General features: G+C 35.6%; 1 protein-coding gene across 14 annotated transcripts in view; it reads right to left on the bottom strand.

Moving 5' to 3' along the window:
* elavl1b (ELAV like RNA binding protein 1b) overlaps nt 1-24,708 on the bottom strand; it is a 54,315-nt gene extending 29,607 nt beyond the window's left edge. For 2 of the 14 annotated variants that reach the window (NM_001308619.2, NM_130909.3), the window contains exons 1-4: nt 24,615-24,708; nt 23,943-24,008; nt 12,702-12,764; nt 12,408-12,588 (exon numbers count right to left, since the gene is read on the bottom strand). Coding sequence is in view for 7 of the 14 variants with exons in the window: in NM_130909.3 (NP_570984.2) it covers nt 12,408-12,588; nt 12,702-12,764; nt 23,943-23,978 (280 nt within the window). In the remaining 7 variants the exon portion in view is untranslated. The remainder of the gene's footprint in view (nt 1-12,407; nt 12,589-12,701; nt 12,765-23,942; nt 24,009-24,614) is intronic. The other 12 variants (XM_087271782.1, XM_087271778.1, NM_001308618.2 and 9 more) reach the window with 9 other exon arrangements.
* Nucleotides 24,709-25,847: the final 1,139 nt, after the last annotated feature.

Genomic DNA, 25,847 nt, shown 5'->3' on the forward strand with positions numbered 1-25,847 from the left:
AGTTAGGGATTAGGTCTATTAGAGTAACCTAATAAAAATGTTTTGTTGGACACTGCACAGTAGTCTACACTATAATTAATATTATAATGTATTATATTCATTATTAAGACGAGGCAGTGGCGCAGTAGATAGTGCTGTCGCCTCACAGCAAGAAGGTCGCTGGGTTGCTGGTTCGAACCATGGCTCAGTTGATGTTTCTGTGTGGACTTTGCTTGTTCTCACTGCCTTCGCGTGGGTTTCCTCCAAGCGCTCCGGTTTCCCCCACAGTCCAAAGACATGCGGTACAGGTAAATTGGGTAGGCTAAATTGTCCGTAGTGTGTGTGTTTCCCAGAGATGGGTTGTGGCTGGAAGGGCCACCCGCTGCATAAAAACTAGCTGGATAAGTTGGCGGTTCATTCCGCTGTGGCGACCCCGGATTAATAAAGGGACTAAGCCGACAAGAAAATGAATGAATGAATATTCATTCTTAATAATATTATTAAAACTAAGCCACTGATAAAAAACAAATCTCTTTTTAATGCCTGCTTTCATTTTGACATCGCTAACAGTTGTAATAAGAAACATCCCATTTGTCAGGGTTCTGCCACTCTGGTCTTGTTTTTGGTGGCAGAGTCCAGACACTAGCTCTGTCTTGTCCTGTCCTGTTGTGCTCGGCTCGAGTTTTATTGGGTCGAGCCAGAGGTGGGACCAAGTCATTGTTCGGCAAGTCACAAGTAAGTCTCAATTCATTGCCCTCAAGTCCCGAGTCAAGTCCCGAGTCAAGACAGGCAAGTCCCGAGTCAAGTCCCGAGTCAAAGGCAACAAGTCTCAAGTCAAGTCCAAAGTCCTGCAGTTTGATTTTCGAGTCTTTTCGAGTCTTTTTAACAGAAAAATAAAATATATACAGATTAGGTATGGTTGTAAGATCTGTATTAATTAAACAAACCTTTTTTTATTAAAGAACATTGCTTAGATATATAAAAATACAAATGCAATTTTCTGAAAAAGTACTGAACAGTGCTGCGTCTCGTCTCCACAGCATAATGCACAAGAACGAGTTCCACCAAAAAAAGACTCCATTTTGCCTAACATCACACAGAAATTGCAGGTCTACTGCTGTCTAATTCATTAAGTTTAGTTGTGCTATGTTATGTCTTCGATGATCAACTTGTGATTAACCAAAATTACATAACCTCAATGTGGTAGCAGTAGACCAACTCCTGTATATGCTGCAAAGTTAAATTGAGTGAAATTGGAATTTTGTCAATTGAATCTCGTGTGTGCTGAAGAGATGGAGTTGCAAATCTGTCTGGCAGCAATGTAAAATGGTAGCACATATTGTTAATGAAGTAGGCTACTTCATACAAACAATAAAGTTGTTTTCTTCACATAACGTTGAAGAGCTTTGCTCTCTACCTTGTGTGATGCTCGTGCACGGATTTCCTCTGTTTGTGGACAAAACTGATTGCGACTTCTCAAATTTTCTCTCGCTCTCAAATATGCACTGCTCACACACAAATTTTCTTGAGCGCTCTCAGAGATTATATGCAAACTCACAATTTGTGTCGTGTTCCCTCTTCCTTTCATGCTTTTTGATATGATTCATATTGCTGCACTGTTTAATAACAATAACCAAAATACTAAAATAGACTTATATATTAAATGTTTAATCTAATAAACCATAACATTTTTGGTTGTTTTATATGATGAGATATTTTCAGTTTCAAACACTTAAAGACAGAGAATAGACCAGTGGTGCCCCCCTGAAAATTTGCTTAAGGGGGGCCAGAAGAGGCCAGCTACGTCAGTGGCACCAATCAATCCACAATAATTTAGTGGCTGCTATTTATTTATTGAAATATTGCATTGTATTGCATTTATGTAAGTAGATTTAAATAAATAATGTCAACAGCAAAATCATATCGGGTTGGCCACAGGGGTGGCTAGAGTTTACACAGGGGTAACACCCCTTGTAAAGGGGTTTACACCACTATAAGGCACCTCTGGAATAGATGTTGGATGTAAAGAATACATTTTATTTTAAAAGCATTTAAACAAAAACTAATGCAAGCAGAAATGTAACTGTGATAAAAATAAGGAAACACTTGATAAGGTATTATAGCCTACTGTACTATTCACTCTTCAAATAAATCTCACTATCAATCTCATTTTATCATGGCAGCTAAAATAAAGTAAACTAGTGTCTGCTGGCTTCCACTTTACTGATGAGATTGTGGAGGACATTTTCCATGTCATCCTCTTCATTTTGAGGAAAGCTGTTCCACAGGGCCCCTGAACACGTATATTGGCATGTACTGTGTTTTGAACAGTAGCCTACTACAGTAAAGAACTTCAATTGATCAGTTGTGGTAATACTATAGTTGCTATGGTAACACAAGTGTAATATAAACAAATTACCCAGTGCTGTATTATTTTACAATATAGGGTATTTTATACTACAAATCACTACACTTTACTGTAGTAAAACTACACTTTGTATTATTTTATCTGTTCACTATTGGTAATACTACTGTATTCTATTGGTAATACTACTGTATTATGAAGCATTAATTAACAAGTCGTAAATAATACTAGCCTAAAACATAAGTATAATACAAGTATACAACAAGTATAATACTCAAAAACACTAGAATTTATTAAAGAATTTACCTTAACCTTTTAGTTTTTTGTGTATTGTTAATAAATAGTAAAGCAAAAAAGAAACCATATCAACATTCTTGGAATAACCCTTCGCTAAGCCTCGCCCTCCTTAGTTACTGTTGCTACGCCTGTCAAGCTTTCATGCCTGGCACATCTATTACAGTGTGTATGCGCTGGTGTCAGACATTCCCAAGGATTTAATTAGTCATTTTTGGCAAACAGGTGAGATATCCGAGAAAGCCAGACAAAAGAGGACTGCAGTATACATTACAGGGGTATATTCACAACATAATAGCAACTGATTAGAAAATAATTTTATCAAAATTGAAGCAAGGTTAGCCTAGCCACCTCATACGCTGAACATTCAACAGCATAGTTCATGCACAGCAGGAGAGGTGAAATTATAAAATAATCTAATAACCTAAGAAACTGATGGATTTGTGCCGAATATTAGCATCATTGACCCATGACAGTGTACAGTACCTATTACTGTCAGCATGTTTGTGTGCTCTTTATCCAGTTTTTATTCAAATTTGCAGTTAAGTGGAAGAAAAAAAATTGAAATGCACATTAAAGTATAAATAACAGAAGTGAACAAATAGATTTTTCCTACCAGCAAATATTAGTGTATGTATTTATATGCGTTACAATAGCGAGGGTTTAAACTAAGCAGTGCTCACAGGGTTCAACGCTAAGGATTTTTTCTACTGGCCCGATCGGGCCAGTGGTTCGGATTTTTACTTGCCCAGCCCAAATTTTCACTGGCCCCACCAAAAAAAAAAAAAGAAGTTAATCGCTATTTGAATGTGCGTGTGTGTGTGTATATACACACGCACACACACACACAGTTGATTTCAGAATTATTAGTCCCCCTAAATTATTAGCACCCCTGTTTATTTTTTTCCCCAATTTCTATTTAACAGAGAACAGATTTTCTCAGAACATTTCTAAACATAATAGTTTTAATAACTCATCTCTAATAACTGATTTATTTTATCTTTGTCATGATGACTGTAAATAATATTTTACTAGATATTCTTCAAGACACTTCTATACAGCTTAAAGTGACATTTAAAGGCTTAACTAGGGTAATTAGGTTAACTAGGCAGGTCATGGTAATTAGGCTAGTTATTGTATAATGATGGTTTGTTCTGTAGACAGTCTAAAAAACAATTAGCTTAAGAGGCTAATAAATTTTACCTTAAAATGGTTAAAAAAATGTTTTTATTCTAGCCAAAATAAAACAAATAAGATTTTGTTCAGAGGAAAAAATATTATCAGACAAAATATCAACATTTCTTTGCTTTGTTAAACATCATTTAGGAAATATTTTAAAAAGAAAAAACAAAAAACAAAAGGGGGCTAATAAATCTGTATATATATTTACGGTAATTTTTAAAATGTTTAAGGAAAACTATTCAGTTCATCAAGGCTATATTTATAAATGTAAAAAAGGTGTAATTGTTAAATATTTATTAAAATTTTAAATAACTGCTTTGTTATTGTATTTAGTTTCAAATAAAATAATTACTCCAGACATTATTGATTTTATAACTATTACCATTAATAAATATAATAATAATTAATATTAGTGATTTCTAAAGGATAATGTGACTGGAGTAATGAAGCTGAAATCTCATCTTTAAGATCACTGGAATAAATGAATAAATTAAATGATAAACTACTTTTGAACAGTTATTTTATAGTGCAACATTTCACAATTTGTATTTATGATGAAATAATTGCAGCCCTGGTGAGCAGAAGAAGTTTGTTTTAACATATTTAATCACACTGACCCCAAACCTTTGTGTATTGTGTATAGAATATTTTATAAGTGAAAATGTGCACTTTAATTTTAACAACCCACAGACATCGTCACCAAATACAAATCGAGGTCAGACTTTCTCATATATACAGAGCCTCATTTCAATTTTCAGGTTTTGTAGAAATCGATCAATTGAATTAATCAATCTATTAAAGAAACGTTGACTATAATTCTGTATTTTAGGCTTAAATTATAGAGAGACATAGCAGATGAACCGAGACTGCATCAGATCAATGTAAATCTTTCTTTCGAGCTGTCAGTGCGGAAATGAACAAAACAACAGGCCTAATACAACATAGGCCTATTATACGATTAAAATATGGAAAAATGAACAGATAGTAATTTCGGTCAATTTTCCTGACGGATAAACCGAGATTAGGCTGGACAAACAGCTCTCGGTAATATTTCAGCATGCTTTCACTTTCGCATTTACCGGTAAGAATGACATCTCGCCCTGCTCATCATTCCCTCTTCATATAGCCGTATATATGGCTATTACACGATCATGATACACTGTGATATAGCCTGGGTCGTTAGTTCGTTGCATTGTTTTGTTTTCTCACTACAATCGATCCGCTCAATAGGACAGAGACCGCGTCTCATTCAGGCGATCTTGGACTGATTGATTTGGCGCGGAAGCGAGTGCAACTGCTGGATATATGCCAAAAAAACGCGCTAACGGGTGAAACGGGACAGATTCCGAAACAAACGTCTATGTGTGAAAGCACCGTAAGATTGTATTTGCACACAATTGACAGACAGTCGCAGCACGCAGCCCTGGTTCGATCTGGCAGGCAAAAAGGCAGCAGCTGGCCCGATCGAGCCAGTAACATTTTGTACACTGGCCCGAGTGTCTCGCACGCTGGCCCCGGGCTATCGGGCAGTCCTTATTGTCGAGCCCTGGCTCATAATATCGAGTGGAAAAAAAGAAAAAGACCGCTGGGAAGCATAACCTGCTTTGTTTTTTTTTTTTTTTTTTTTTTTTTTTTTTTTAAAGAAACACAGTTTAGATCTGTTTAGGATAAGAGGAGTGTGAGTTTTTGCCACCTATCACTGAATGTGAATATCGAAAACAAAATCAACTTAGCTGTTAACTCCTTTACCGCCCCTCACACAGCTTGATCCACGCTGGCATTTCTCCTCTTGGGCTTTGGTTTAAAATGGGAAAAAATCCCACCACCCAGTCCAAACTTTTAGGATAGCGGGTGTCAGATTTCCACAATCCAATTGCGCAACGATTTGGCTTGTTTCCCTCGCTCGAAAGCTTGATAGAGCCTCTGCCCGTAGCTACGATTGGTAAGCCGCGATTGGTGGGTGGCGGTTTTTGGGCGTGGCTTAGCGAAGCGTCAGTTTAACAGGAGGATCCCGTGAGAGCAAAAGCACTAAAGGTATGAGACGCCATCGTAAACAAAAGTCAAGCGAACGCAAAGAGACTGAATGCACGAGAGAGAGAGAGAGAGAGAGAGAGGTGTATGTTGTATGTGAGAGAGAGAGAGAGAGAGAGAGAGAGAGAGAGAGAGAGAGAGAGAGAGAGCGAGTATTGGCTCGATCTCAAGTTCAAAATCAAATTCTCTCTGCGTTCGCTTGACTTTTGTCCACTCCGGCGCCTCATAGTAGTCACGTTGGATACTGTCGAATCAAAACAATCTACCGTGCTTCGATTGGACGTCATGCAGAAAGCGCGCATGCTCACACACGCGCGCGCATGCTGTCACACACACGCACACATAAACGGGGAGAGAGAGAGAGCGGTCCATGTCAACATACTTTTTTATCGTTGGGCTTTTCATGGGAAGCAGCAAGTCTTTACAAGTCAATAGGGGCAAGTCCTAGTCAAAGTCCAAGTCATTTATGTTCAAGTCCAAGTCGAGTTGCAAGTCTTTTTATATTTTGTCAAGTCGAGTCTAAAGTCATCAAATTCATGACTCGAGTCTGACTCGAGTCCAAGTCACATGACTCGAGTCCACACCTCTGGGTCGAGCACTTGTTTTGTCGTGTGTATGTGTCTCAATATGAGCGCCATTTGTAAACATGCATGGACTGTGCGTGTCCCTGCTTGATGCGGACGTGTGAGGTCTTTGTGCTCTCCTGTCTATTGTCTAGTCCCACCCTCCTTGTTAATCTATTATTAGTTAATTGTGTTCATCTGGTTGTATGGTAATTTACCTCCGTCTATACTTCCCCTGTGTTCATGCTCCTGTCTTGTCTCGCCAGCCCAGCCAAGTTTGTTTGTGTTCTAGTAATGTTTTCCTCCTCGGGGTAGTTTGCTTTGCCTTTTTGTTTTATTTGTACTTTGTTATTAATAAAACCCATATTATTTTTCTGCAATTGAGTCCTCACTCCTTTTCCCCAAACCTCAACTGTGACACCATTATGTAGCAGCAGTCTCAAGTTAGGACACTTAAAAATGCCTTTTGAGTTTAAAGATTATCAGCCTGCGAAGTCAAGTTTACAGTGTCATAAATGAAATGGGTATAGTGCACGAGTAAAGGGGATTTGCTGCATCAACCTCTCATATGCGCTGCATGTAGGCTGAATGATAATCTTGAAAAAGCTATACAAAACCTTAAACATTTATGTTTTTTGAAATGAAAGAAATTAGTAAAATATAATTTAAATTACTGGTCTGGCGCTAAGGCCATGATCCGTCTGCGTTAATAAATGGTATCATTGCATAACCTTCATTAATTACACCTAATAACGAGACTGCATAATATTGTTATTATAAAGAGTATATTTCTGCCTTAAGTCAGTAACTTAGGCAGTAATGCAAATAGGGTTGGGTAACGTTTGGGTTTTTTTGGATACTGGTGCGAAATCGATACTTTTAAAACGGTACCGGTGCCAAAACGGTGTCTGAACCGATACCTCTTAGACACAAAATTAATAGACAAAAAAATAAATAAATAAACATACATACATATATATATATATATATATATATATATATATATATATATATATATATATATATATATATATATATATATATATATATACATACATATATATATATATATATACATATATATATATATATATATATATATATATATATATATATATATATAAAATCATAATATTATCATAATCATAATAATTGAACCATATAAATATATATTCATAATAAGTTTAAAGTAAACATCAATTAATATTTTATTTATTTGAATTGGATTAATATATATTTTTTTATATCATTTGTTTATTAGCATAAATGCAAGATTTGCATTATGCCATTAACATTACATTAGCTTACTACTAACCTGTGGAAAGGTTGTCATCAAAATCAGGAGCACCTTTTTTCTGGGTTTTGGGCTTGTGACTACTTTTACATGGACATCAGGGATGTAATGATTTGCCTTAATCTGAATAAGACAATATTATGATTCAGGTGTTCACAGGAGTTGCTTTTTGAATTTTACATTCATGATTCCTAGTTACATGTTACAGCACATAGATCCATCAACGTCATTCCGTCACCAGCCTATAAATGTTTCCTCCGCAGTTTGTGTCTGTGGTTCTTTAAGATATTAAAAATTCACTGTTTATGTGGTAGACTCTTGATCAGAGTATTGTCTTAATCATTTTAAAATCAGAGTATTGGTGTCCATGTAAACGTACTCAGATTATGTATCAGATGATGTCATAAGCTGTCAGAAATGGTCCATTCCTCACCTTTAAGGTGATTCCTTGAGCCATCACATGTTATAAGTTTGACGTGTTTCTCCCTTACACGCAACTTTTGTAACATCTGCTGCATGTTGGTGTGTCAGAATCCTTACACGTAAAATATAGCTATACCGTAGAATGCTTAGTTTAAGCAAATTAGATGAACACGGTCATGCGTGTTGATGAAGTTAGTCGCTCGCCGCATGCGCCGTATGCTCTTTGTCTCCTATAAGCTACAATAACAAACGCCTGACATCGCTAACATCTGTATCCCTCAAAGCTGTTTAGAATTAAACATTTAGAGATTTTGTGACACAATGCTAACTCACGTGTGTCTTTAATGCACACCTTTATGCTTCTTAAGCGCGTCACACAGCGGATGCGCCGCTCAGAGTCGCAGCACGGCGCGCACATGACAGATAATAGCACACACCAGACGTGCACATTTGCATGTTATTTAAAATGAAACTATTCACATGGCACTCTGTGGCATGGCAGAAATATGAACAGTCCTGACGGCGGACAGCCGCTGACTTGCGGATTCTAAAATGCATGGCTCTGCGCTTCGTCGAGAGGTGCTTACGGTGCGCAACCTGCTTTACGTTCTTGTTACAGCACCAAAATTAGGCACCAAAATTCATATGCTGTTTTGATCCGGTGCATACAGGTTCCAAAGGTACCGGTGACATTATTGTTACCCAAGCCTAAATGCAAAGTAATAAATAAGTGAATAAATAGCCTAAATTAAATTAACAAGAGGGACCAAAATCACCAAGTGCCCCCTATGGCATTAAGAATACTCCTCAGTTGTGATATTTTGGCGCCGGGCCTGCTATAGCCATTCTTTATTGTTTGTAGCAAAAAGAAAAAAAAAAAAAAAAAAACTGATGAAAACCTGGCTGGGGAGACGGCGATTACATGGATTATCTGTTATTCAGAAAACATTGCAGACACAATATCGTGAATGCGTTTATCATACAATGCAGTATCTGTTTATGATCATTTATATTAACAAAATTTAATTAATATATTATTAATAACTCTTCTCTTTATAGACTTTGTTTTAGGGCTTGTTCTTGTTGCCGCAATGTAGGTTTATTGTATGTATGAATTAGATCATGAAGAATGATAAAGAGCTAGCATTTTTTTTATTGCATTATTTTCGCAAGTTATTATATTTATCTTTTTTTAAGTGGTGAAAACATTATTCTCTGGCAAAAATGTTCCTCCCATAGCACCACCAAATAAAGTAGCCTATAAGTTAATCAACCTATTATGTAAAAATTAAGGAATAACTTATAACTTAATTAAATATTAACAAATAAAACATCTGTATAAACGTACACGTTCATTTTTTAACTTTCATTAATAAAACAACACAATACTGCTTATAAATATTGTAGTTAAATATTAAATAACTGCTTGAAACCTTATAATAATAATTAAACGTTACATTTTCAAGAACTTCACAAATAGCCTAAATGGCACTTTATTAAACAGTAATAATATAAATAGTATTAATTAAGTACAAAAATAACAATATAACAATATAAGTCAGATGTTTAAAAAACAGCGTAGTTTCTCTCCATCTTTTGTTTTCTATTCATACTTTAAATTCTTTGCCAGAAAAACTAACGTGAATTTGTCAGATTTAAGTGAAGACCTAATTGGGGTTGAAATTTTTCCAGCAATACACGTTCAGACGGTGTGCTTGTAGCGCAAATGCACAGATACTTTTTCACAACCGTGCAAGAGAGGGTTTCTTGCTTCATTGTTTCGCCGCCCGCATTTTTGTTTAACTTGTAACATAGATTTCTTCATGTAAACACAATAAACACAAAAACCAACTATAAACCATCAAGATCCTGGCTTGACAGCCATATTTATTACAGAAATTAAAACATAGGCATGTTAGTGCCATTTGAATTTCAAAACAATCAATACCAATGAAGAAAACATTGATTTAAAAGTTGGATTCTAAGTGGACAGCAAAAAATGCCAAAATACAGGCATTGCAGATATGGAAAACTATAATAATAATAATAATAATAATAATAAAGTATTGAATACAAACAATTGCACTCTTTGTAAAGTTGTTTTGCTGTGAGTTGAGAGAGAGAGAGAGAGAGAGAGAGAGATGGAGATGGAGAGAGAGATAGAGAGAGAGAGAGAGAGAGAGAGAGAGAGAGAGAGAGAGAGAGAGAGAGAGAGAGAGAGAGAGAGAGAGAGAGAGAGAGAGAGAGAGAGAGAGAGAGAGACACTCATGACAGCGCAGCCGGAGTGACTCCCTTCAGATTAAACACAAATGATCATGTTTATCAAATTTGCTTAAACTAAGCATTCTCAATTATGGCTGAATTTCACAAGGATTCTGACACAACAACACGAACCATAAGCTTACGTTTAAGGAGGAAACACGTCAAACTTAATAAAACATTAGAGGCCACATGCTGAAAGTCAAAGGAATGCACTGACTTTTGACAGCTCGCGACTTAATCCGGCACTTCATGGACACCAATACTGCGATTTTAATATGATTAAGATAATACTCTTATTACGAGTCTACCATGTAAGCAGCTATCCACGAAAGGACCACCGAGTCACGAAATGTGGAGTTTTTTTTTTTTTCTGTTCCCCATGCGGTATCAAATTCTATTTAAACAGTAGTCAAAAGTTAAAAATGAAACACCCGAAATCACACAAAACTCTGGAGGAAACTCTGGAAAGCCTGGTGATGCGACATTATTTGTTTTATACTAAAACTTGCCTTCAAAAGGTGCTACATTGGTCTTATCCATGTTTATTTGCACGTTAAACACACCACAACAGGAAATAAAAAAAAACCTGCAACGGCGTACATTTTTTTTTAACTCGTTAATTATTTAAAATTAATTGCATGCGTTAACGTACTAATTTTGACAGCACTAATATATATGTGTGTGTATACATATTTATATATATATATATATATATATTTTTTAATATATATATATATATATATATATATATATATATATATATATATATATATATATATATATATATATATATATATATTTATATATTTATATATATATATATTTTTTTTTTTATACACACACACACACACACACATATATATATATATATATATATAATATTATATTATTATATAATATATAATATATATATCATTCCATCACTTCTGTGTATATATGTGCATGTAGTGTATGATGTGTATGTTATGTGTATGACTTCACTGTGGATGGCAAAGTAAGAATTTCATTGTACAGGGAAATGTGTTTCCTTACTGTGCACATGACAATAAACAAATTGAATTGAAAAGAAAAGGAAACACAAAGCACAATTTGGAAGTCCACATCATCTGACTGAGCGAGAGCAGATTATTCACATATGAGCAGCCAGTGTTTTGAGTATGTGAGAAGTTAACGAGAAGATGTTAACTCTTATGCAAACGAGAAGATTTGTAAATTTAGGAGCTCGGGAGCAGTTTTGTCCAATAAAAGAGGAAATCTGCAAAGAGATTCGCTCTCTTGTCTTACATGAATGCGCTCTTGACTTGCAATACTGCGCTTACGACATTTGTTAGTGAAATAACGCCATAATGTGGGCATGGAAAAAGTGCACAGCTGTGCACGCATTCAAAGCGATTTTATAATCTTGCAAATTGTCAGCAGCTTCGTCATACAAGCACATTATAGGACTACACAATATAATTATACCTAAATGATGTCTGCAATGAAGCAGGACTATTATCGGATTATCGGATTTATGCCCAATTGAGCTCGGAAAATATGGAAATCCGTGTTTATACAGAAGAATCACATCCCTGCTACAAATATGTAATGTCCGAAAAAAGCGTTTTGAGAGGTGTTCTGACAGTTCAGATCCACCGTACAAGCAAAAAGCTAAATACAGATAGTATTACTTTAGAAAATGCGGCATAAATTCATCCCATTTGGTGTTTAAGATTCTTTTGAAAACATGTAGGTGCTGCTCGTCAATAAGACAATGCTTCAATGTTCGTTCTCGTTGTCAATTGCAGGAAAAATGATCGATGAAGAGGAATTATTGCTTTGATATGTTAGTCGAATGACCTGATAAAGTGTCACTTAGCATCTAAAACCTGCAAATCCAGCAATGGTGGTTCCCACAGAAGTTAAAAGCTTGTTCTGGTTGACCACCATTTGCGTAGTCGTCACAAAAAAAAAAAAAAAAAAAAAAAAAAAAAAAAAAAGAGTAACACAGATTTACTGTGATGAGCTGACATACCTGCCATCTTGTCTCTAATGAGTTTGGCTGACTCCACCTCTCCAATGCTGCTGAAGAGACTCCGAAGTTCCTCCTGACTCATATTCTGGGGTAGGTAGTTGATGATCAGGTTGGTTTTGGCATCACTTGGCTCATCGCCCATGGGGTCCTCATAACCATTCGGCATATCGTATACTTCCTGCTTCACAGAAGATTATGTTGTTATCAAACTGCCAACTTTATACTGAGACACACAAACAAAACTCAACAATTTTCAAACATCAGTCTACATACAAATATAATGGCCAAATTTACCTTTATTGAGCTGGCACCCTTGTGAGAGTCTCTGTCATTACCCTGGTTCTGAACCTCACAAACCTGCAGCAACAGATCAGTTGCAACATGACAAATACGGAACTAATATCAATTTGTAATTTACTTCTATTTGTATTTTAGGTTGTATGCTAGCTGTAAATTTTAGATTTTATTCATATTTTTCATATTTTAAAAAATATATATATTTTTTTAAATATATTTAAATATATATATATTCATATTTTATTAATTTAGTATGCCTGACATCTATTTACTTTTAAACAAGCAAAATTGAAAGTTTCTATAAATAGACTTTCTGCTGTCCAGGAAATTGTTGCAAACTAAACCAATTGCAGAGTTTATTTTATTATTTTTTTTTTTTCATCAAAAGGCTATCTTCTTATAGTTTAGCCAAATAAATGTAACATATTGCAACTCCAGCCATAAGCGTAGAATGACAGATCTTGGGCTGGGGTCAACCAAGCCAGCCAAGTTGTTATTTCTCTCTTCTGAACACATTTAGCTTTTTAGTTCTCAGTCTGAATTGATGCAAAAATATTAGTCTAAGAGTTATCTAACAGGCTCCATTAACACTAGTATACCATAACAAATCACTCTGCCTTGACTCAACTTCTACTCTAAATGGTGAGTTGGTGCTCATTTCCCAAAAGGGCAAAATTATGTTAAGACAAGTTTACAATTTGTTGTCTCTGTATTATTTGAGATAAATAAGACCAGAGCGTACTGTATGAAAAGGTATACAATACACAAGATTACACCAATGAAGGAAACTCAAATACAGCAGATATTGCTGAATACATATATAAATGTAATTTAAATGTATTTTTGAGGATGTCAGCCCAGTTTACAATTTGAAATGTACCATCTTTGAGTCAACCGAAAAACAGGGCTTGATTAGAAGTATATATGAAATGACATGCATATTTGAAGAATAGTCAGTCAATGGATTTGATCATTTGTGAGGTAAACACATTTTTATTTGTTTAAATTCCTGGATTCAATGTGGGGAACAGTTTCATGGAGACTGCAGACTGATGTGTTATTGTGTGTAACGCAACAGTGTCACTTTAGGAAATGAAAGCATATATGTACATCATGCAAATTAGATCATTTGTGAGGTAAACAGTGTTTTCTTTTTGCTTCATTAAGTTTACATCAAATCTGTGTCTCCCACCGGAGCTGCTGCTGGACTGAAGATCTGATATATGTAACGTGGTCATTTTAGAATTGGAATTGGTAATTTTACTATTTGAATTTATTCATATGACATCGGTCCCCCACCGGAGCTGCACTGGGCTGTGCCTCTGATGGGGACCATTTTAATAAACCGTTTCAATATATAAAACGTAAATGCGTATTACTTATGCATATCAGATTTTTTCTGGGGGTTTTTTCTGTTTCATTAAATCGTGTTTCTCACTGGAGCTGCAGCTAGCTTTCTGCTACAAACACAGAAATGAGAGATTATAATAAATCAAACTCAAAAAAGAAATCTGCAAAAGAGTCATCATTAACTAAATGGAAAATGAATATGCATTAAAAAAATGAAAAAGAACCACTGGTCTTTACTACGGGTCTTTAATATAGCAACCAAATAATATGTTTGGTTAACCAAAAAATAAGAAATTACACAAAAACACATGCCATGGTAAATAATATGCAATACAAATGAACTAAATGGAAAAAAGGGCTCCTGATTATAAATCAACATACAATTCAGCAAGCAGAGTATCAGTAACATACTTTTATTTTTTTTTAAATTTTATGGCTTTGTCACATACTTGTTAAGTTTCATGTCAGTAATAGGGTTTGCGTTATAATGCATTAATCTATTGTGTGTGTGTGTGTGTGTATGTGTGCATTGAAGGGCTGCTGATTACAGTATAACAGCGGACAAATCGAGAACACTGTCGCTGTATTTTAGCATCTAATTTGAAAAGATATCATTTTTATCTCAAGCTTGAACCGCATCTGACAGAAGTACAATGGCTTTAACACACCTTTTAAAATCAAAGTTGTGGATCACAAAAAACACTCCGTTGGCCACTCAAAATTGTATTGACAACCATTTTCTGATCAAGATTTACCAGTTGTAACTGCTGTAAATGGAAGTTCTCAATTTGTGATCAAATTGCATAATGATCTCACAGCTAAACAAGCTAGCACTCATTTTATTTATAAACTATAAATAAAAAAATGAAAGAAATTTGAAGTAATGGAACATTAAGTAAAAATGTAAAGACTACAGGCAAAATAAAAGCTTCTAGAGCTTAACCGCGTGTGTCAGTTTACAGCTTCTGTAAAGATCAGACATCCTATACAGATCACACATTCTAAATAAATACCATGTAAATTTATAAATATTTCGATGAGTATTGTTAAGGACATATTTATAACGATATGATCTTGCTTCTGGTTATATGCCAGCTTTGAGCTCTTTACGTGTGCTCTCTCTCTCTAAACATATTAGTTTTAGTAACTCATTTCTAATAACTGATTTATTTTATCTTTGCCATGATGACAATAAATAATATTTGACTAGATATTTTTAAGACACTTCTATACAGCTTAAAGTGACATTTAAAGGCTTAACTAGGTTAATCAAGTTAACTAGTCAAGTTAAGGTAATTAGGCAAGTTATTTTATAACAATGGTTCAGACATACTGTAAAAATGTCCTTGCTCTGTTAAACATCATTTGGGAAATATTTAAAAAAGAAGAAATAAATCAAAGACGGGCTAATAATTCAGACTTCAACTGTGTGTAGACAGACAGACAGACAGATAGATAGACAGATAGATAGACAGATAGATCATAACAAGAACTGCTGCTTAATTGATTGCATGTAATAGCGACACCTGGTGGTTATTTATTGAATTACGTTCATTTAATAAATAGCGGGCCAGATTCTATTGATGTTTATAAAAAGCCTCGCGGGCCGCCACAAAACTGATTGCAGGCCGCAGATGGCCCGCGGGCCGTAGTTTGGACACGCCTGGCATAGACTATAGGCCTACAGCTCTAGTGTGTTATGAATTGCAAATTTAAATGACAAAGACACATGCTACATTTAGTTTTTATTGTAAAATATAAATAATAACCCAGTACACAATGAAATAATTTTTGAATGGCTTGTCTATTGGGGCGTAGCAGTTAAGCTAAAATTAACTAAGCATATTTTTTATTAATATTAAAACACATTAAAACAAACTAGCCATCCTTTGTTTTTTCCGTTTTTGTATATTTTTATCAAATGAAAAATGCAATGAATAGCTTATTTTGGTTTTCATTTTTTTTTAGAATTAATATTAGGCGACACAACTTCTCCATAACATTGGCTAGAAAACATATGCCTGTTAATTTCAGTGCTGTATGTTGATAGATTTCGCAAAGGCTTCAGCTATTCTACCTTTCAGCTGGTATACCAACCTCAGTTTTGCAACTTGACTCGTGTAGTGTCTGTACCAATATCTGGGTGACAGCAAGAGATTGATGAGATCAGACCTCAGATTCGATGATGGCCGCACGTCACATTTTCTTCACTACAATTTTTAAATATTGGCTCATCTAAATGAACTTTTCATTCGATTAAAAGCAGAAATATTGCCAGACAGACTAAGCAACTTTTGTTTTTTGAAGAGAGCGGCTTCAATGATAAAGACACGCGTGCACCCAAGCAGGCACACACACACACACACTTGTAGGCTGTTCATTATTGATTTTTTTTTCCATCAAAATAGAACAGCTGAACTTCGGAAAAAGTGCTTGCTGCGGTTGCCACGATGGTTGCTTGTTTCTCTGCAGTTGGCATGTCAGGGCTAAATCATTTTTGTTTTAATAAAAAATAAGATTATATATTATTAGGCATTGTGAGGTGATGGTGGCATGATTTTTAAAATGAGAGTATGCCTTGCGTATTTATGGCTATTGACTTTATCTACCTGCGACCCACCCATAGTTTAACATCAAGTGGCCGACATTTTGATTACCTGCAGCGGATTAAGGACAGGACTCATGAATATGAAAGAATCGCACATAACAGGGTTTTATGCGTCCCCAATATGCAATGCTAAGAGAGTGACTCCATAAGGTAACGTACACTACATACACTTTGTGTATTGTGAAGTCATGGATGCATAAGCTCAAGGATAACTAGTCATTTAAATGTCTATGGCTAATCATTAATAGATACGATCTGAATTTGCAGGGTTATCAACAATGTGTGTATTTTTTAGGCTTGGAACAGCCTTTTGTTAAAAGATTTGTGTTCATCCTTGCTACAAGCAATAAAAAATAAATAAATAAATAAATTAAAAAAAACGTCATTGAAACCAAATCTATGAAGTATCGGTACTCGGTATTAGCGAGTACACAAATTAAAATACTCCTACCGGTTTGTAAAAAAAGTGGTATCGGTGCATCCCTAATTTATTTATGGCATGGCAATTAAAAATACAATGTTCCTTAACCAGATAGTTTTTCAAGTTACTTACAAACGTAGGAATGTTGTTGTAATGTTTTAAGTTGACCCAGCCCTATCTCGCCCTATCTCGCCCTATCTCGCCCTCTCTCTCTCTCTCTCTCTCTCTCTCTCTCTCTCTCTCTCTCTCTCTCTCTCTCTCTCTCTCTCTCTCTCTCTCTCTCTCTCTCTCTCTCTCTCTCTCTCTCTCTCTCTCTCTCTCTCTCTCTCTCTCTCTCTCTCTCTCTCTCTCTCTCTCTCTCTCTCTCTCTCTCTCTCTCTCTCTCTCTCTCTCTCACACACACACACACACACACACACACACACACGGTTAGTAGTGTGTTAAAACAAAAACAACTGGTCCTGCTTACAAAAAGACAAATATAGAACTCTTGAAAGCAGCAGGACTGTGGGTACATCTTCATCACTTTTTGTCAAGTCTATTTAAAAGAGAACCGATCACATCAGCTGTATTTCTAGGCACAGTCAATTGGAGCTATGAACCTACACTGGTCTCACGGTTTAGTTATGATTATCATGCCATCGATTCAATTCAATTTGATATCTCGGTGCATCACGGTGCATTGACGGTGCTTTCCATACTCAGTTTTATATTTTCTTCACAGCAGAATTCTTGTATTAAGATGTATGAATATATTTATATTTATATACTATTCGTAATGCAATTTTGTCATTTAATACAAACAGATATATAAACAGTACCTTTAAACAACATAAGCTTTTATAGCAATTATTATAAACAAATAAAAATATCCAGCTCGCTTTCTGTTCCTTGTCTACCAAGTTCTTTGATTGGTCATACACACAACAAAAACGTCTGCGATTGGCTTTTGCGCGCTGCGCTCTTCACAGATCAGTGACACTGATAAGCGGCAGGCGGCATCCAGAAGTATCGCTGTAAAACAGCCGAGAGGTGAGGAAAAGTCACGCTAGCAGGCTAAATGGGCCCACAGTGAGTGAGAGAAAGAGAGATGGAGAGAGAGAAATGGAGTACATACATTCTCTCAATCGCAGTAAAATAGGAGCTTCTGCTGTAAATGTCAGTGAAAGACTGAACCAGCAAACACATGCAGTGAAATTGTGCACAGTTTCTGAATTTTTAAAGGGTCACGAAACACCAAAACACATTTTTTGAGCTGTTGACAGTCGTATATTGGCCCGTTTCCACTTAGTGGTATGGTATGCCATATTATATATATATATATATATATATATATAAAGAGAGAGAGAGAGATGGAGAGATAGAGAGAGATGGAAAGAGAGAGAGAGAGAGGGACACAGTGGAAACCAGAAGTTTACATACACTCTAAAAAAAGGTTAACATTTACCACTTAACATTTACACTTAACATTTACCATTTTAGGTCCATTAGGATGACCTAAATGATTTACATTTGTTAAATGCAAGAATAACGAGAGAATTTGTTTTGAGAATTTATTAATTTCTAGAGAGTTTAAAAACAAAAAGAAATTTACATACATTTCCTTGGTATTTTTTTAGCTTTGCTTTTAAACTGTATAACTTTGGTCAAATGTTTTGGGTATCCTTACACAAGCTTCTCACAATAGTTTGAAGGAATTTTGGCCCATACCGCCTGACAGAATTGGTGCAACCGAGTCAGATTTGTTGGCTGTCTTGCCTGCACAAGCTTTTTCAACTCTGCTTATAAATTTTCTAAAGGATTGATGTCAGGGCTTTGTGATGACCAACATTCACTCTGTTTTTCCTTTAAAAACATTTTAACTAATTTAGCAGTATGCTTATACTTGTAGCAGTATGGTCTGTTTGGAAGACCCATTTGTGGCCAAGTTTTAATTTCCTGGTTGATGTCTTGAGATGTTGCTTCAGTATTTCTACATAATGTTCTTTCTTCATGATGCCATCTATGCCAGTGGTTACTAGGGATGTAACAATATTGTAAATACCGTCATACAGCAATAGTAATTTTTTTCAATATTACCGTAGGCGCATGACTCAATAAAACTATATTTCTGAGAAAAGTTTGCTTAGGCGAATGAAGTGAACGGGAGGTAGCGGGAACTACAATTCCCATCAGCTTAGGCGTGGCCATCATCCTTTGCAGTCTGTTGTTACTACAGATCCAGTAATGCGGAAATAGAGTGTGTTGCTAGTAGCGGGGAAGAAAAAGAGCTGGAAATGATCGAACCTAAAGCGGGTTTTAAATCGGACGTGTGGAAGTATTTCAGTTTCTTTCAAAAAAGATACGAAAAAGGAGAAAAGGTGACAGACAAAGAAAAAAACGGTATGCAGGCACTGCCAGACTGTGGTGAAATATAAGTCGGGGAATACAGCTAAAAACAGTCATGGGGACTGCAGAACACAGCACACTTGTTAGATTGATGCAGACATTGACTTGTACCGCAAAGAGACCTCTATCTCACTCATGGCTTGTCCTCTCAAGTGTTGGAAAGACAATGCACAGCGTTACCCACTGCGGTCAACCTTGGCTAAATCATATCTCTCTGTCCCAGAAACCTCAGTCCCAAATGAGAGGGTTTTTTTCTGTTGCAGGGGACATTGTTAATGCCCAGAGATCCCAGATTTGCCAGATTATATTTATACGATGATTTCCTTAAAAAAAAAAACCCATCTCTATCTAAGTGAGTGAGTGAGTGATTAAATGTTTAATGTGATGTTTTTTCAACAATACTAAATTGAAACTGTATTTTTTTTACATGGTTTTATAGTTTTTTGTTATTAAAATTTAAAAATTTAAGTTCCTGTTTCAAAACTTACAGATAGACGGCTAATTTGTATGTCATTGATATGTTCAGTGTTAAGGTAAATAAGTACTTTTGGCATTTTTTTCGAGTCTTTTCATTAGTTTTGTTTCCTGTAAATTACTGAATAAATACCGTACCGTGCCATTCATACCGAGGTATTACCGTACCATGAAATTCTAAAAACGTTACATCCATAGTGGTTACTAATTTCTTTTTTTGCCTGAGACCCCCCTTTTCCCCTGGAAAATATTGTAACGCCCCCTCCACATTTAATAATATTATTGCTTTTATAAGTTTGCGATAGGTATGTCAAAAAAAAAGATGGTTTATTAATATATCTAGATATGTTTATGCACAAATAATAGCCTAATGTAAAATATAAAAGCAAAACATCAGAAGGCCATTTGTATTGGGTACACCTTGCAGTATTGGGGATGAGTCCTCTGCAAATGTCTTATTAGTTTGGACCGTCTCTTGCATTCCTCATGCACTGTGGCTAGGGTTGGGTATCGTTTGGTTTTTTCTCGATACCGGTGCTTAATCGATACTTTTAAAACGATACCAGTGCCAAAACGGTGCCTGAACTGATATTTTTTATCCACAAAATGATGGTGGATGACTCTAGAAAATTCTTTTGACGAAATCTTTTTAAAAAAAAAATTATTTCAACAATATAATTTAAAAGTAAACATTACATTAATATATTTCATTTGATCATTTGTTGGTTAGCATGAATTTAAGATTTGCATTATGAAATTACATTAGCTTACTATTAACCTGTGGGGGCGGGCAGGAGGCACATACTTTTAGGAGCACATTTTAATATATATATCACAAAATACTTAAAAAATTATTCAAAGTCATTTTTTTCATGCATCCCTTTGCAGTCTTCATAAACAAGATAATTAAATAACTTAAACTCAAAATAATCTTACTAGTTCATTTATTTGACAAGTAACGATAGTCGATACAGAACAAACCATCATTATACAATAACTTGCCCAAATACCCTAACCTGCCAAGTTAACATAATTAACGAAGTAAAGCCTTTAATTTTCACTTTAGATTGTTAATAAGGCTGCATTTACACTGCAGATCTTGATGGCCAATTCTGATTTTGTGACTGTATCAGATTTTTTTTGATGACCTGCCAACATCATCTTTTAAAAGTGACTTGTATCTGATCTTCTGCACCTTAATGTAATGTTCATGGTGTGATTTATGCACGTGATGTAAGCAATAGATTTATATTACTTTAAATTGTTTCCGTGGCGGACATTGCGTTCTCTTGCTCTTGTTAACATGCTTAAATACCTGTGCTATATGACAATATAAAAGCTGTTTTAGTCCCCATAAATGAGATTTAAGGTTTGGGACTCTGCTGAAGTCTGTTCTGAAAAGAAAGTGTCAGAATTGACGTCATGCGGGTTTTAATGACGCGCGACTCACATTGACAGGTGAAAATCCGATCTACCTGCTTACACTGCAGACATGAGAACACAGTTCCGACTCATATTGGATAAATTACCACATATGAACAAGGCCTGAGTCTGATTTGAGTAAATCGGAATCCATGTGATTTGTTCCTAATACACGTACATGGGCCATACCCAATCTGTGCCACTAGAGAGAAAAAATAAATAAATCAGAATTGAGTCACTTGAGTGCGGTGTAAATGCGGCCTAAGTGTCTTAAAAAATATCTATTACACTATTATTTACTGCCATCATGACAAAGATAAAATAAATCAGTTATTAGAGTCAAGTTATTAAAACTATTATGATTAGATATGTGTTGAAAAAATCTTCTCTCCTTTTAACAGAAATTGTGAGATAAAATAACGGGGATAATAATTTCGACTGTGACCAAGTATTTCTCTAAAGCCTGATTTATACTTCTGCGTCAAGTGACCGGCGTAACCCACGGCGCATGCGTGGCTGTGCATTTATACTTCTGCGCGCTGTCTCTGTTGGTCTACATTAACACTTCCGAAACGCTAGTTGGCAGTGAGGTGTAAATCTTCCTCTGTGTCATTTCTTTGCTGCTTTTTTGCTTTTCCTGAACACTTCCGGGATGTACAAGTGGCTCAAACTCGCTCATTTTGAGGCAGGAACCGGCGGACGTGCAACAACTTTAACTATGAGGTAAACACAAAACAAAGCTTTCCATCCGGAGCTCCTTCACGGGACTCCACACTTGAAAACAATCGCTCGCGCCATTCGTTCAGCTCTCGGTCAGCGCTACCAAGCCGACCAATCACAGAGCTTGCGCTATGTGTTGTTGCGACGTCTAGTTACATTTTTTGAGAGGTGCACGTCAGTGACGGCGACGGCCACGGCGAAGGGCTATGCGTCAGCGCCGTAGCATACGCCAGTGTTTGACGCAGAAGTATAAATCAGCCTTAAGCAGTGCATCACCATTCATTCATTCATTTTCTTGCCGGCTTAGTCCCTTTATAAATCTTGGGTCACCACAGCGGAATAAACCGCCAACTTATCCAGCAAGTTTGTACGCAGCGGATGCCCTTCCAGCCACAACCCATATCTGGGAAACATCCACACACACACTCAAACACTAAGGACAATTTAGCCAACCCAATTCACCTGTACCACGTCTTTGGACTGTGGGGGAAACCGGCACACCCGGAGGAAACCCATGCGAACGCAGAAAGAACATGCTAACTCCACACAGAAACGCCAACTGAGCCAATGCTCGAACCAACGACCTTCTTGCTGTGACAGCACTACCAACTGCTTCGCCCAGTGCATCACTATAAATATAATAATCTACAAGCATATTAGGCCAGTGCAATTAATCGAAAATCCAATTTCGATTATGCCTTCTAACGATTATTAAAAACCATTAATCAAGATAAACGATTATTCCATTATTTACCACCCTCTGTCCAGTTGTCCTCACTTGTTGCTCTTAATAGCGCGAAAGACTGCATGCTTATGTATGTGCGGCGTGCAGACAGTCAGAAGCATGCGGTCTGCACTGGGTCTTATTCGCACATTGTGACGAGCAGAGATAACCACGCATCTAAAGTCATTAACGCGAGCGCTTTAATGTTCAAATAGGTGTCAAAACGCGGTGTTTAGTGATTATTCATATTAACCCTCATTTTGTAATAAACAAACGAGTTGAAAATCAAAAGACACATGAAAGAGAAACCATTAAAGTGACAGAGCACAGCTGCCGCCTGTTTTATCATGATTAATAAAACAACGAGAAAATTCCTTTTTGCTCTTGACTGAAGACTTTTGTAGCTTAAGTGTTTTTCTTACGGTGAAGATGCTAAAAGCACAGGTTGTTTCATATTTTTATTCTATTGTATTTATTTCTCTTGCCATTGCAGAGAGGAAAATAATATATGCAGTTGAAGTCAGAATTATTAGCCCTTCAGAATATTAGCAACCTTTCCCCCCCAATTTCTGTTTAATGAAAAGAAGATTTCTGAACATAATAGTTTTAATCATTCATTTCTTATAACCGATTAATTTTATCTTTGCTATGATGACAGCTCATAATATTTTAGTAGATATTTTTTTAAACACAAACATTCAAATTCAAAGTGTGATTCAAAAGCTTAACCAAAACAAAACAAATAAGCCTTTCTCCAGAAGAAAAATATTACAGGAAATTCCTTGCTCTGTTAAACATAATTTGGGAAATATTTATTTAAAAAAAAATCTCAGGAGTGCTAATAATTTTGACTTCAACTAATAATCGTTAGGAATAATCGTGATTACAATTATGACCAAAATAATCGTGATTATGATTTTTCCCAAAATCGAGCAGCCCTAAAGCATATACAAGGACAACAGAGCAAAAGTGAGTGAGTGTGTGTGTGTGTGTGTGTGTGTGTGTGTATATATATATATATATATATATATATATATATATATATATATATATATATATATATATATATATATATGAAAATACCTTTATCTTTTAATCTTTAATAAACAATAAGAAATAATGTATACATACTTTCAAATACCTTATGTGTCCTCTTCTGACGGCCATGTAGACACTTTACAGCTTATAATGTTCAGTCTGAAAGAAAAGAATCATTACTAGAACGTCAGGTAACGTAAAATACTGTCTTATAATCGTAACGTTACACTTATATAGTCAGACCACTTGAATCCATTTGTTTGTACTAGCTTAGGAACAAAATACTTATAAATATATAGTTATATATAACGTTAGTCTAACAATGACATTAAAACCATTCTTTCGTCGACTTATTTCCCCTAACGTTATCAATAAAAACAAATGCAAAACTCTACGTAACGTTATAAATCTTGTGTACAAAAGCTACGCTAAGCTAACAAAACTGAGCAGAACGGGCAACAATAATAATAAAAGAAACTATTAAACGATAACAACATCACAACAGTATCAGTACCCGCAAAAAAGATTGGCCACTTTCCCAAATTATTTTAATTTTAGCTATTTACAGTAAGTTGCTTAAAGCGGTAAATTTACAGGCGGCTTATATGAGGCCTGCTAGCATCCAGGCTACCAACGCGCGGTCATGAGCGTTTTGTAAAAAACAAATAAATAAATACGTTAATTTAAAAACAGCATGGTTTCCTTTGTAACTAAATATCGTTACAATACATCACGAGTATTGAATAGTTACAAGAACTACATTACCTAATCCACGCGACTTTCTTCTTCTAATGATATTTTATGGCAGATGGCAAACCCACTTTCACGCAACGATCTACCGATGGACTAGGCTTCGTTCAGGTATCCGGCAGGCTAGGGGACGCCTCTTCCCCTTCTTCTTCCTCCTCCTCCTTCTCCTCCTCCTTGTTCTTCTTCTTCTTAACAAATATTATTATTACTGTTATTGTTGTTGTAATTATTATTATTATTATTATTATTATTATTATTATTATTATTATTATTATTATTATTATTATTATTATTATAGCCTATAACTGACTAACACCTACTACAGCATTGTAGAATAGCATATGTAACAGTCATACAAAACTAGTACTATAGAGCATGCATAAAAAATAAAATAAAAAATTCTGGTATCACATTAGATTCTTAGATTAGGTTTTTTTCAAATATATCTGTCCACTAGGATCAGTGACGTATACCTCTGGGTGATCTGGTTACCCCCACAAGCCCAAAGACATGCGGTACAGGTGAATTGAGTAAGTTAAATTGTCTGTACTCTGTAGTGTATGTGTGTGAAGAATGTATGGGTGTTTCCAAGCTGGAAGGTCATCTGCTGTGTAAAACATGTGCTGGATAAGTTCATTCCGGATTGCCGGTTCATTCCGCTGTGGCAACCCCAGATTAATAAAGGGACTTACACAAAAGAAATGGATTATGGCTTTAGTTGGTCCAAAGAATGTAACTATGTTTAAATTAAACAATTCACTTATTTTTGTCTATTAAAACTAAAGAGTTGAGTTGGAAAAAAATAGAAAAAGTATGTTTTCAATTTTAAACAGCTCGCTTTTATAGAAGAATAAAAGGGAGTTGTGTTGCTTCTGCAGTACCACATTTAAGTCAATAGGTTAGTTGTTTCAAAACATCAGAGGAAGGAAGATTCAAACCACAACAATCGCTCTCATTATATTGGAATCAAAGGAGGAAGATTACAGTAAAAAATTTTAAAAATGCTGCAAAATATGTTCAATGCACTGAAAAAATATGGGTGATTTTAACAGTAAAATTCTGTAAAGTCCACAGTGAAAATCTGTTAAATGATTAACAGCTCATTTCTGTGCAAAATACAAAATAACAAATAACAGATCTAACCGTTGCTTCCAGAATGTAATCAGTGTCTGAAATCTCACTATACACCCTCATTTACTAGTCCCTAAATTAGTCGATTAGTTTAGTCCACTAGACAGAGTGAATGAT

This window comes from Danio rerio, chromosome 11, assembly GCF_052040795.2.
Source record: "Danio rerio strain M-AB ecotype USA chromosome 11, GRCz13ab, whole genome shotgun sequence".
Classification (NCBI taxonomy): Eukaryota; Metazoa; Chordata; class Actinopteri; order Cypriniformes; family Danionidae; genus Danio; species Danio rerio.